At 36.0% G+C, this 13,804-nt stretch overlaps 1 protein-coding gene across 3 annotated transcripts in view; it reads left to right on the top strand.

Moving 5' to 3' along the window:
- Window positions 1-256: 256 nt before the first annotated feature.
- LOC121867960 (ubiquitin-like modifier-activating enzyme 5) overlaps window positions 257-13,804 on the top strand; it is a 37,408-nt gene continuing 23,860 nt past the window's right edge. The window contains exons 1-4 of one of the 3 annotated variants that reach the window (XM_042368130.1): window positions 363-486; window positions 5,801-5,886; window positions 11,146-11,281; window positions 12,104-12,300. In XM_042368130.1, coding sequence (XP_042224064.1) covers window positions 11,153-11,281; window positions 12,104-12,300 — 326 coding nt within the window. In that variant the 5' untranslated portion in view covers window positions 363-486; window positions 5,801-5,886; window positions 11,146-11,152. Of the gene's footprint in view, window positions 487-5,800; window positions 5,887-11,145; window positions 11,282-12,103; window positions 12,301-13,804 lie in introns of all 3 variants that reach the window. The other 2 variants (XM_042368129.1, XM_042368128.1) reach the window with 2 other exon arrangements.

The following is a 13,804-nucleotide window of genomic DNA, read 5'->3' on the forward strand; positions in this document are numbered from 1 at the left end:
CTTCAAAATAACCGTTGACAAACTTATCAAGAACAATAAAGGGGTCTTACTCAGGCCACTGGCCTCCATCGCGCGGCATGATCACCTTTAGGGGTGGGTCATTAGGTAAATAAGGTAAATAGCACTGGATAGACAAACCGCCTGAACCGTTAATAAGTTGATAAGAGACAAAATAAAAATAAATCGCATCACTTCAAAGTTCCATCATCCACGAAACATGCCAGCTCCAGCCAATGCTCAGGAAAAAGTGAAGGAAGGGCGTGAGGCGGCCAGAGTAATCCATGTTATACTACACGCTGTCAACAACGCAACATTCAACAGCATCTGGTCGTGCTACCAAATTTACACCAGCATGTCAGTGGAAGAACTTAAACAGAGAATAAAAGAGTTAGAGGAGGAGCTAAGGAAAGTGAAAAATGAAGGTTCGGCTCCACGGGAAAAGATCGCCGAGATGTCTAGCGAAGTGGTTGACACCAACCCTTATAGGTGAAATATGCTGGCGGGCAACTGCTAGTGGTTAATTCTCTTGCATTTGTTCCCAGACTTGCCTTAAGCCTGTGTGAGATCCCTCCATTGTTCTTGATAGTTTTGTCAAGGGCTAGGTTAATAATGACTGACCTGCCGACGAGCTATTTGTTAAGGTGTTTGTTTTCTTATTCTATTTTCATCAGTGAATTCTGGTATGATAATCATTTCTTGTGCCAATGCTTCGTTTGGTAAATGTTTAGGCACCTAAGGTGCTCACTAATTTGTCTTCCCGGCGGTAATGTGGCGGTTTTATGTTAAGGTGAGGATAGGATGGGTTGGGTTGGGTTTTAAAAAAAAATGCAGACTAACTGTGACAGTGTCATCTATAAAACTGGTATATGTTTAGGTTAGGTTAAGGCTGAAATTAGAATTAGGTTAAGGTTAGGTTAGGCTAGGTTAGGTTGGGTTGGGCTGAGCTGAGCTGAGCTGGGCGTTTAAAAAAATGCACAAACTACAACAGTGTCTTCTATAGAACACAATGAAATTGCAGCATTTTTTATAATCATTTACTATGCTATATCGCCGGCTATTTTGAACCGACTACTTTTTCAACTCCAGAGCTTTAGCTGATAGACCATTCCATAGGTCTACCACTGTCTCTGTGAAGAAGTATTTCCGGTAATGTCTGAGAACAGCACTACCACCAAAAGGAGTTGTTTGATTTCGTTCATTTATTTCCACACATGTTCTTATCATTATAGTACCAAATAGAACCTGACCAAACCAATCAAAGAAACCTACCTAACCTTATCTAACTTCCTAGATAGGGGCTGTGCCCCCCGGACTCCCCACCATATTAAACAGAAGGTACAGTAATTACTGAGAATAGCACTGCCACCAGAAGGAGTAGTTTGATTTCATTAATTTTTTCCATAGATGTTCTTATCATTATAGCAAGTATTTTAAAAGAAGCAAAATTTTTTATTTTGGAAAATATTGATGACTACACTGCTGACGTGTTATTTGGGTAATTATATAGGAGTAACCCGCGAGCGATGTTGATTGAAAACACTTATAAAAACCTCGGATTTTCATTGTTGTATTGTAGTGGACACACTTGTAGTTTGTGGAAATATGTTAAAAATTTATATTTAAAAAATATACTCTACTTAACATTTGTGGATTCGAAGAACAGACCTAACCAACCAAACCAAACAAACCTACCTAACCTTACCTAACATCCCTGGTATATTAAACAGCAAGAACTTATTATGAGATGGTGAAATTTGAGGCACTTTTTGGACCTGAGATACGGCTGCATCAGCGCTATGCAGGTCTAGCGGGTTAGTCCTATATATATCAACCGTTATTTGTTATGATGTTTATATCCTTACTATATTTTCATCAGTGAGTTCTGGTATAATTTTTTTGTTTGCTATTTTCTTTTATTTTATTTTATGGTTAGGTTAAGTTCAACTTTTAAGTAAACACTTTTTAAAATATTTCCCATAACTACGAGTTTGTCCACTATAAAACAGTGAAATTGCAGCGATTTTAAATTAATTTTCTGTGAAAATTCAGGGGTGGTGTAGTCTCCGATAATTACAATAGGCAACAAATTAAAAAAAAAAACTTCCATAACATGGTTCAGAGCAGCTTCCTTTTGGTAATTTTGAGGTGCTGATTTCAAATCTGGCAATAAAAACTCTGGCACATACAGTTTATTTGTTATACCCAAAAATTAAATCTTACAAATATAAAAAGTGAAAATTACTATTTTTCCTGTTATTTCTGTTACTTTTTCCACGTCATCTCACTAAAATTCAATAAAAATGAAAACAATCATAAGAAGACACAAAAGGTATTAAATTAGCCACTGTATGGGCATTTGTTATTTTATTTCATCCTATATGTGTTGTATTGTCCTCCAATTGTAAAAGCCAGCAAGTCCCCCATCATGGCAGGATCCCATCTTCCCTGGTACCTTTCCTCCATATGTCTAATGTCCTGATGAAATCACTAACCGCTCACAGATTTTCAGGAAAAAAGTCCAAGTGCGAGTGTAGGGGGTAGACTTTCTGGGACATCCTGCATCCTAAGTTTTTGTATTTTTTTAAGAGTTTTCTTCCTTCTTGTTTCCAAGAAACTCTTGACTACAGATGTGAAGCATTTCCATGCAGCTAGCTCATTTTCATTCTTTTTTTTTTTCAAAGTCATCATCACAAAGTAACTGAGCTGTGGGAATTTTCCCCTCAAGTATACAAACCCATCACCTTGTTTGTCTATAGCCTTCACAAAATTTTTCATTAGTCTCAGCTTGATGTGTAAAGGAGGTAGAAGTACATCGCTTGGGTCTACCAGGGGAGTATATTTAACGTTGCTCTGTTTTGGAACAAACTCTTCTCTCTTTGGCCAGTCCTTTGTGTTGAAGTGTTTTTCTGTTGCTCTGCTGTCCCATAAACACAAAAAACAAATATATTTAGTGAACCCTACTTGAAGGCCGGGTAGAAAGGCTATAGCCTTCAAATCGCCGCAGATCTGCCATCTATACTTCTTGTATTTAATAGCGGTCAGTATTTTCTCCATATTATTATACGTTTCCTTCAAACCTACAGAATGCGTTTCTGGAACCGAGGGCTTCTGGTTCCCATTATGCAACAATACTGCTTTAAAACTAAACTCTAAGGAATCTATGAAAAGCCGCCATTCCTTTGGGTCATGTTTTTCTCCCAACTCTGACATCAGTCCATCTACATCAGTACATGCACAGAGGGAATCCTGCATACTGTAGAATGAAGACAATGTAATATTTCTTTTCCTAAAAACAGAAATACTTGTCTGTTTCGCTAGCAAGTTCCATTCCTGCAGTCTTGATACTAAAACTTCCACCTGCTGTTTTGACAGACGGAGATCACCTACAAGATCATTAATTTCACTTTGTTCTATTATTTTTGATTCATTGGAAGTCTGGTCAATGAAAGGAGGATATGGGATGATTCTGGGATTTCTTCCTCAATTTCCTCATCCGAAGTTGAGAGCTCTTCCAAATTAGCCGGTGATGTAGGTATAGGGAGGTCTTCTCTGTGAGGAATGGCCTTATTGCCGAAGGTACATTTGCATACTCAATTTGGTGAATTAACACAGCCTCGGCATTGTATTCTCTCCATTCTCCTGTTTAGTATTGCTAACCTTGCATTTAATATATTCCTGCCAACACAAGTACGTATCTTATATTCCTACACTACATATACACGTACAGTATGTCATAAAAATGTTATGGGACTCATTTTTTATTGCCATATTTTAAATCAGCACCCCAAAATTAATAAAGTGCAGCATATTTGATCCATGTTACCGAACCCTTGTCATCTAGTGTTACCTTTATGTTTAATGGATGAGTTGGCAGTCGGAATATTTTCAAAAGATGGCAGGTCAATGGGTAAATAAAAAGCTTAAATTCACTATGGCAATTATATTTTTTAATAAATTGGGCCAAAAAGTGTCAAAAATAAGGGTTAAAGTTGCTAAAAAGTCACGTGACTCCAAAAAGTTCTGTAATTGGTTGTGACGTCACTGGCTGGGGTGAGCTACAGAGCGGGAGGCAGCCAGCTGTAGTTTTCCAACCTTCTCGGCTGATCGGCTCTGTAAATAAATATTCTTAGATATTTAATTGTGCTTTACTGTGCAACACAGTAATACTATTTTGAATACATAAATACCTGTATTACAAAGCACATAAGCTAATTCTATGGATATTAGCTGCCCATACAACAACTTTCATAGTATAAACATTCCAAACAATATTCAATTCAATTTCAACATTTATTCCTTGATAGAGGAAGTGGGGTCCTAGTGCTGTCACTAGGTACCCCTGTGCAATAACACCAGAAGCATCTGGCAAGTGTCACAAGTATATATAAATATTATAAAGGTGCTTACTAAAGCGTAAGGAAGGAAGAAAGGATGGATATTCTTTTAACACATCATCATTATAAACAATAATTGGTATTTTTTTGGTTTTGGTGACCTGGGGAACCTTAAGATTCTAACTACTGTATGTGATTAAGTACTTTAAACAATAAGACACACTCTCTACAGGATTTCTTTCGCAAAACATTTTTCAACCGCATAAGAAAATACAGATCGTATGTTAGGTTAGGTTAGGGTATGATGAGTTATAAGGTTAGCTTAACATACTTCGGTAAGGGGGGGGTATTAACTTAAAACTAGTGATTTCCGATAGATATGAAAGTCTAAATGTTTCATAACACATTGCAACCCATCAGAAAAAACAAAGATAGTCTGCATGTCTACGTACAGGGATGACCAAAACTTAAAATTTACCTAATACTGTATAGCCTATCTCGAATCTAAACATCCAAATACTCATGGTAGTTAAATGAAAATTTTACCCATTAATTAATATAAATGATGATATATCCCAGTGGTTCATTAGTGAATCATCAAAACAATAACAGCACTATGTTGTCATGCTTACCTAGCATCAGGCATTCTCAAAACAAAGTCCAGACAGTGTCATTACTTCTAAATTTACTTGTACAGGTATATCCATCTAGTACTGATATTCTCTGTAAATACACTGAAAAAGAAGAAGAGAAAGTCTATCAGGTAAGAGTACATGACAGCTGAACTGGAATGAACATGGGAGTTTTTTATGTCCAAAAGAACATAAGAATGGAGGAAACTGCAGTGGGCCTATTGGCCCATACTGGGCAATCCCATTTACACCCAACCTTTATCACTCATATATCCATCCAACCTATGTTTGAAGCTGCTCTTCAAGGCACATTTCTTCACTTACGAAATTTCTATGACTTAGACCATAAAAAACACCCTTAAACTTACCTGAACTTGGTTCTTGGGGTCTGAAGAGGCCATCCTTTCTACTACCTCCATCTTCAGTGGTGAGTTTGAAAGTAGTGAAGTCATCACAAATAGCGGCCCTGTTTCTAGAGAAATAAACTTATTTCAACTATTATAGCAGGACTTTAGATTTTTATTACAAATTATATATACCTTATCACTCTACGAACGTGGCAGAGTGTATTTCTTGTGTTTACCCAGAACCGTTAACTCGTCCATTATAGTATTTTAATTATTTAGTTTTTCTCTATCTACAATTATAAGCCACCTGTAGTGGGCAGGGCATGGAGGATCAGGGAACTTGCAGAGTAAAACACACTGTAAAACTGATCATATGACATTAAACTTATATCTATTTTTGCATTGTATGTTAAGAAATAATTGTTATATCTGGTACCAATGAAAGCATATTTGTTGAAGCTACATGGTGTAATTTTACATTTTGCAGATGTGAGTACACTCGGATGCAGCAGGTCGGTTGTAAACAAACAGACGATACGCAGTGACTTGGCAATTTTTTTATGGGTATTTACGGTAATTGATTATTATTTTCACATACACAGCACGTACAGACATCATTTTAGTGTCATATGATCAGTTTTACCCCGCAATTCTCCTCATCCTTCTTGACCTGCCCACTATGGGTGATTTATGATCGTAGATAGAAAACTAAAAAAAAAAAAATACTTATATACTGTACCTGTAATTAAAATAAAAAGTTGTCGCCTCTTTTAAAATACTTACGACAGTATAATGATATGGACATCTGTGGAAAAAATTTAACAACTTCTGGTGGTAGTGTTGTTCTCAGATAATACCATATTTTCTGTTTGTTCTGCATGATAATTTCGTTAGCTTGTAGTTATGTCCTCTCATGTTGATGGTGCATGACATCACAAAGAAATGGCCTGGGTTCACATTTTACAATTTTTCAAGACTTTGATTGATTCAATGAGATCTGCCCTATTGTGTCTTGTCTGAAGAATAGTCTTTATAGTCCTTGGGTCAGGTATCGAAATCCCCTTCCCCCCCCCCAACAATGGATTTTGTTTCAATTTCATACAAAGGTGTTACTTTACAGATTGATTAAGGGTCTGGGTTCCCAAATTAAAAATTAGAGTAATTAATGTTAATTAATGACCTTTGAAATAATTAGATATTTAAAAAGTCCATTGCGCTGTGCCCGTAAGTTTATATATACATTTTCTTAAAAATATAGAAAATAAGGGTGTCTACTGGTCTGGAAAACCTAGAAAGCCAGGGAAATTTACAAATAAACTTGGAATTTTATGTGAATTCAGTTCAACTTCAAAATACAGTACAGTATTGTTATTTTGACAGCATTCTTACCATAATTTAATGATGTATTGTATAATAGGTAAATAATTAAAGTTTTTGGATTTTTTTTTTGTAAATACAGTTGTACCCCACTTAACGTGGTCAATAAAACCCACAGGGTACCATGTTAAGTGAAAACCGCGTGAAGTGAACAACAGAACATATGGGATTAATTCCAATAGAAACTGGCCCATCCCCAAACTCCACTTTTTCCGACACAATACCTATGTTCTAGTAAAAATAACATCTTAATTTTATGATGGTACATGCACACAATTAATACTTAAGAGAAATAGAGAAATACAGTCGCCAAGTTAATGTCCATTCAAATAATGGACTCGACTCCCTCCCCCTCTTCTCACACTACACTCGCTGGCTCTTCCCTCTGAGAAATTTTGGGGGGAAAACCAGGTATAGTAATAAATAATTCCTCAAACTAAAGTTAGGATAATATAATTGACATTGCTGGATTCCTTGTAAGACCAGGAATATTTTGAATACAAATGTCATATATTTTTCACAAAAGATAACATATTTACTCAGAATAAACTTTACATCTAAAATTTGTATGTCTAATGCAAAATCTATGATGTTTATATTCAAAATGATCACCAAATTGTAAGAATTCCAGCAATGTAAATTATATTCTGGCCGGATAATTTGTCTGAATTTTATGAGCTAAAACAAATATCTTCAGTTAATAAAAAAAAATATATATTCTTCACGACACTATCTGTCAATCAAAGTACCCCACCTTCCCCCCCTCCTCTTCCAACCCCGCGGTCAGTCCCAACCCTCCCCCCAACCCCCCACCAATCCTCCCTTCAAGAGTTTTTAACATTTAGTATTAAATAATACCTCAGATTAAAGTTAGGATAATATAATTGACATTGCTGGATTCCTTGTAAGACCAGGAATATTTTGAATATAAATGTCATATATTTTGCACAAAAGATAACATATTTACTCGAGTAAACATTACATCTAAAATTTGTATGTCTAATGCAAAGTCTATGATGTTTATATTCAAAATTATCATCAAATTATAAGAATTCCAGCAATGTAAATTATATTCTGACCGGGTAATTTGTATGAATTTTATGAGCTAAAACAAATATCTTCAGTTAATAAAAAAAAAATATTCTTCACTGTAACAGATGGTCGGTCGGTCCCTCCCTCCCCCCCACCAACCGTCTCACCAGATGTGTGGGAAAACCAGAATATTTACCTTTTAGTAATAAATAATTCCTCAAACTAAAGTTAGGATAATATAATTGACATTGCTGGATTTCTTGAAAGCCCAGGAATATTTTGAATACAAATGTCATATATTTTGCACAAAAAATAACATATTTACTCAGAATAAACTTTATATCTAAAATTTGTATGTCTAATGCAAAATCTATGATGTTTATATTCAAAATGATCATCATATTGTAAGAATTCCAGCAATGTAAATTATATTCTGGCCGGGTAATTTGTATGAATTTTTATGAGCTAAAACAGGCAGTCAGGCAGGGTGGCGGGTGGGGGGTGGGGCAAATCTAAAAAGAGCTCTCGAGCTGGACACTCACCACGTATATGTGGAAAAAACCCGCGTTAAGTGAAAGTTCAGCTCTGGCGAGGCACCGCGTATATGGTAAAACGCGCTAAGTGAAACCGCGTTAGGCGGGGTAATACTGTAGTCCACTCCAATAACTGAATTGTTTGTGTGCCTATCATATTTCATGTTAGTGATCAAATAACCAAATATTCCAGTTTGTACCAACTAATTCTGCAGTGAGTATTGTTAGAGATGAATCGTTCTTTTTAATTAAGTGACTTTATTCAAGTGGATTATTCCACATATTAATCATGAGTCATATAGGTGGATCAGGAGTGTGATTTTTCTTTTTTTGCCTGATTTCCGGATTTTTTCAAACGTCCGGGTTGACCCACGTGAATTGCACAAATATGAGGAGAAAAGTGTGGAAGGGGGGGTGTGTCAAAGTCTTTGCCGATGTTCATCACTGGGCCTTGGATAGGTCGCGAAAGGGTCTTCAATTTCTTGATTAATATCATTTATATCAGGCATGGGCAACCTTTCCTCGGTCATGGGCCGCATTATGATATACGGTAGGTATTTTTCTGTTGGCCAACCCACCAAAATTTATATCCTATCTAACCCAAAAGTAATGTTAATACAGTGATATCCCCGTTAGCCGGAACAATTGGTGCAGAACACTTTCGGGGATAAGAAATTTCCGGCTAACCGGACGACTTTCTCAAACCTGGAAAAATCCCCCATCCCCGGAAATATTTTCTGTTTCTGGAAAAGACTTTCCGAGTGTCGAAACTATGCATCTTGCACAGACAAACACGAGCCCACATCCTCAGAATGTCTGTGTGCTGGGAGCTTTCCAGGAGTCTAAACTAAAAATCTATATGATATGGTCATGAATGAGGCTGTGTGTTACAGCAAAGACTGGTATTTTCCACTCCCTTGGAGCTTTATAATAATTCCAGAAATATATACAGGTACATTTATAACATAATCATAGCATTATTTTCCAGTAATACTACACTACAATACAACTACTGTACTCTACTTTTAGCAATATTACTTTGATACAACATGATAAAATGGACAAACAATGAAAATGAAACACACAAAAGTAGGTAATTATGTTCAGGAAGCTTCCCTGTGGCTGAGCATGTGGTGTGAGAAGCAAATAGTCACACTGGAATCTGATAACCCTCGCGTTCCAGAATGTCAACTGGAGCGCCCTAGATGAACGTTCCAGCACGTCAACCGGGGCGTAGGGGTTAATATTTTGACTCTTTTGGCCAAAAATTAGATTTTGTTGAAAATCGTAATAGAGGTACTCCTGAGCATGCTGATTCTGAATCTATGGTCTACGATTCGACTGCAGGGTAATTAGTGGCTGTAGTGATGCTTGGAATATTTTAATTACGAGTAATTTTTTTCAATCCTAATTACTCGCCAGCTGTGGGTTTCTGAGGTGCGAGTTGTGTTATTCTGTAACTACTTAATAAGTTAAACCCTGTGTGACCACTGCCCGTGACCCCACTTGGACTTACCCAACCTTTGTTAATTCCCAAGTGACCCACTGCCATATAGCAGCTAATCCACCAAACAGACTGTGCCGAACTTGCCCCTAAGCTCACACAAGTTAAAATGTTTATATTGTTGACTGTATATACTTATTTCACTGTTCCATTTTCATAGTTACTTATTCTTAGGTGATGAAACAGTAACAAATTGTGTGTGAAGATTATTCTATAAATAAATATTGCTTTACTTGCCGTAAACTGGTTGCATCTACCTGAACTGAGGGCCACATTAAATAGAACTTCTCAATCACTGCATGGGCCGCACAAACACATGGTCCAGGCCGCATGTGACCCATGGGCCACGGGTTACCCATGCCTGATTTATTTCATCTTTAGAGTAATATCATTTATGTCATCTTTAAATTTCCCAATAGCATTTAGATATTATTGAAAATCTCTAATTTTGTTTTTAATATAATAAATACCAAATTAATGTACTGTACCTGGAATTTTTCAAACTTACACCTGGAAAAGCCAGGGAATTTTGTTTTGTCTGCCCAGTAGACACCCTGATTAGGCTGATCGGCCTGTGGTTTTCAGGCTACACTTTTTCTACCCTCCTTGTATACTGGGGTGACTGGTTTATATCCAGTTCCTGGGCACTTTTCCTTGATGCAGAGATTTCCTAAATAGAAGTCTTTGTGAAGTACAAATGTTTTTGGCGCCTCCTTTATCTCCTTAGTCTGTGCTCCATCCACTTCAGGGACTTTGAACTCTTTTTAGCCAGCTATTTTCTTTATAATGGTACTGTATTATCTGTAATTCCTATCTCTCTCACTTCAATTTTTGCCCCCGATATGCATTTTCCTAGGTTCTGGCATGTTATCCATCATCTCGTGTGAAAACTGATGCATAGCAAACATTTAGGGTATCTGCTGTCTGTCATTCATCCCCCAGGGCCACATTGTTTTTGCCCTTTACATGGTCAATAGTATCCTTGGTTTTCAATTTATTCCTGGCATACGCATAAAAAGATTTGGGATCTTTCTTAATATTTTGGTCTAATTACATCACAAAGTGCCATTTAGCTTATCTAATTTCCTGATTGGCCACATTTAAGGCTCTTTTGTATACAGCACTACATAATCCACATGCTGTCTTGTGGTCCAGTATTTTTTCCACAGCTGGTATTTTCCTTTGCAGGCTTTTCTGGATTCATCAGTCAAATTGTCTATCTGAGTTTTGTTTTAAAGGTATAATATAAAAACTGCTCATGATGTCTACATAAATATTTGTACATAAATTACTGTATTTTAATTTTATACTATTTTTGTGAAGAAGGGACGTAGATTAGTAAGCCGTATTCTTTCTTCACATGTAATTTTTAAAGTTTCTTTTCAGTCGGTTGATGGCTTTGAAGCGAATGGGCATTGTAGAGGACTACGAGAAAATTCGAACACTTACTGTGGCAGTGGTGGGCGTGGGTGGTGTTGGCAGTGTGACAGCTGAGATGCTCACGAGGTGTGGCATTGGAAAGGTAAATTATACTCATGTCTCTCATTATCTTGTACTTGTCTTCTGTTAAAGTTACTTGTAGTTTTATCTGATGCAAAATGCGGTAAGACCTGGTATTTATTAATAAGAAACACGAAAGTACTAGAATGATATTTGGTTTTATTGATATTTTTCCTGGTAAAGACCCTATTACTTATTGGTACAGTAAGTTGAATTGTATTAGAGTTAGAGGTACTATATACATTACTATATACAGTGGTATAGTAAAACATCATACTCAGTTAGCAAAAAAGTACAAATCACCTTAGAAAGACAGGAATTGGCCAAAATTTGATACGTATTACATTTGAAGAATCATCTGTTTTACCATGTGCCACTGTTAGATCACTACCATGACAGATGTGGTAGTAAAGTACTGTATGACTCTTACCTTCTGCTTCAGAATGAGTACAGTAGTATCAGGTATTAATGTGTAGAAATATAGCAGGGAAAATTAAAAATGGCTTTGTAGGCTTATTGAGAGAAGCAGAAATCTGTCAAGAATAGAATAATATATGTTTTAGTATTTAATTCTGTAGATACTTCAAATTATTATCTCTACTCCTTTTTTTCTTTATACTGTACTTTTAAATATTACATCATATATTCAATCTATGTTTTATTTCTTTGTTAAAATGCATTACTGTATAAAAAATTTATCTTTTTATAGAGAGTACTAAATTATACAGTACAGTATATATATTTTTGGGGGATACAATAATGCTCTACTTTTGTTTTTGGTTTGCTTTGTTACTGTATTATTCTTACAGTATAGTATTGATGGATGTGGTTGATTGTGTTTCAGCTCTTACTCTTTGACTATGATAAAGTGGAGTTGGCGAACATGAACCGCCTGTTTTTCCAACCGCACCAGGCTGGATTGAGCAAGGTGGAAGCAGCAGCTAATACCCTTCAGTTTATTAATCCTGATGTGACTTTTGAATCTCACAACTATAATATTACTACTGTTGAAAACTTCGGTCATTTCATGGAGAGAATAAAGTAAGTCAGGTTTAAGAATTTTTAGTATTTAAGAATTGTTTTAATCTTTCTAAGAGGATTGTTATCAAGTAGGAAAGTAATATATCTTATTCACTTGGAAGTCCTGTATTCAAGGGTTTCTTTTTCCCCAGTGATGGCTCTTCTCTTTGGCTACACTTTCACTTGCCATGTAGTGGTTTGTCATACTTTCTCAATATCCTTGTTGACTTCATTTAATTTTATTTTCCATATCTCTTTTAGTATTCTCTTTTACTTGGTCTTACCTATAACTAATGACGGTAATGATGATGGCAGCCCAGTGTTAACATTAAGTTTTTACGCAGGCTTGGCCAATTTAGATCAGTGGTTTAAGCCATGGTTAAACAAACAAAAAATCATTTATTTAAGAAAATCTTAATATGCCAAATTTGTTTTTAGTTTTAATAAGTTTTGTGTTGGGTTATGTTACTTACAAATGGTTTTAAGGATTCATTGATTTGGAAAAGGCATATGATAGGGTGAACAGAAAAGCATTATGGGAGGTATTACAAGTGTATGGGATGGGAGGAAGGCTATTAAATGCAGTAAAAGCATTCTTTAAGAACAGCAGGGCAACAGTATGAGTAAATGGGAAAGAAAATGAAACATTTGAAATAAATGTGGGTGTTAGACAGGGATGTGGTGTGTCCCTGTGGTTGTTTATGACTGTGAACTGTTATACACTGGTGAAAATGGTGATAATAAGGGCTGTACACATCTCAAATCAGGACTATAAAGAAGCCAGGTTGTCACTATTCATTATAACTGGTGACTGTTTCTGTTTATGGCTGGGCACCGAGCCTCTGATTCTAATGTGGTCAGATCATGTTTTACACGGGTAAAACTTAAATGAATTCTTTAAAACTTTCAACTGTAAAAATGTATATAAATTTTTTTTCTTCATTCATTAAGATGAACTTAAACATAGTTTTTTGCCAGATCAAAGCTTGTGTTTTTCAAATTTGGCCTTTGTAGAGTGATTTTCTTAGATGGAAAAGTGTGTAAATGTTTGCTAAGTGATCCTTAATGTAATGTTTATGATTAATAGCAAATTAAAAAGTTACAAAAAGGGCTACATATTCTTAAAACTTGTTAAAAGCAACATAATAGCATTAATTTTTTTTTTTAAACCAATGGTTTTCCCAACTCTGTTTTTAAGATGAGCTCAGTCTCACAAAGTCCTTCTGCTGAAGTAATCTTCATTCTTTTTGCACATTAAATACTCATTGGAAACAAATGATGAGTGCTTCATAAACAAGATAACCAAAACACTAAGTAGGTAGTAGGCAGCTTTCAAACAGGGAGGTACTACCGCCTGGGAAGATATTGGAAGCATAATGTGTTGTCTAATGGTAGACCCTGCTGCCATATGGCATCACAAATATTGTGACCAAGTCCCAGGTTGCTGATCTGTCTTTCTGCCTCATTTACACACAATTGCAGGATCTCAATTGTTTCTCTTACTATTGACAAGACAACATACTGT

The sequence above is a fragment of the Homarus americanus genome, unplaced genomic scaffold (genome assembly GCF_018991925.1).
Source record: "Homarus americanus isolate GMGI-L3 unplaced genomic scaffold, GMGI_Hamer_2.0 scaffold37032, whole genome shotgun sequence".
Lineage (NCBI taxonomy): Eukaryota > Metazoa > Arthropoda > Malacostraca > Decapoda > Nephropidae > Homarus > Homarus americanus.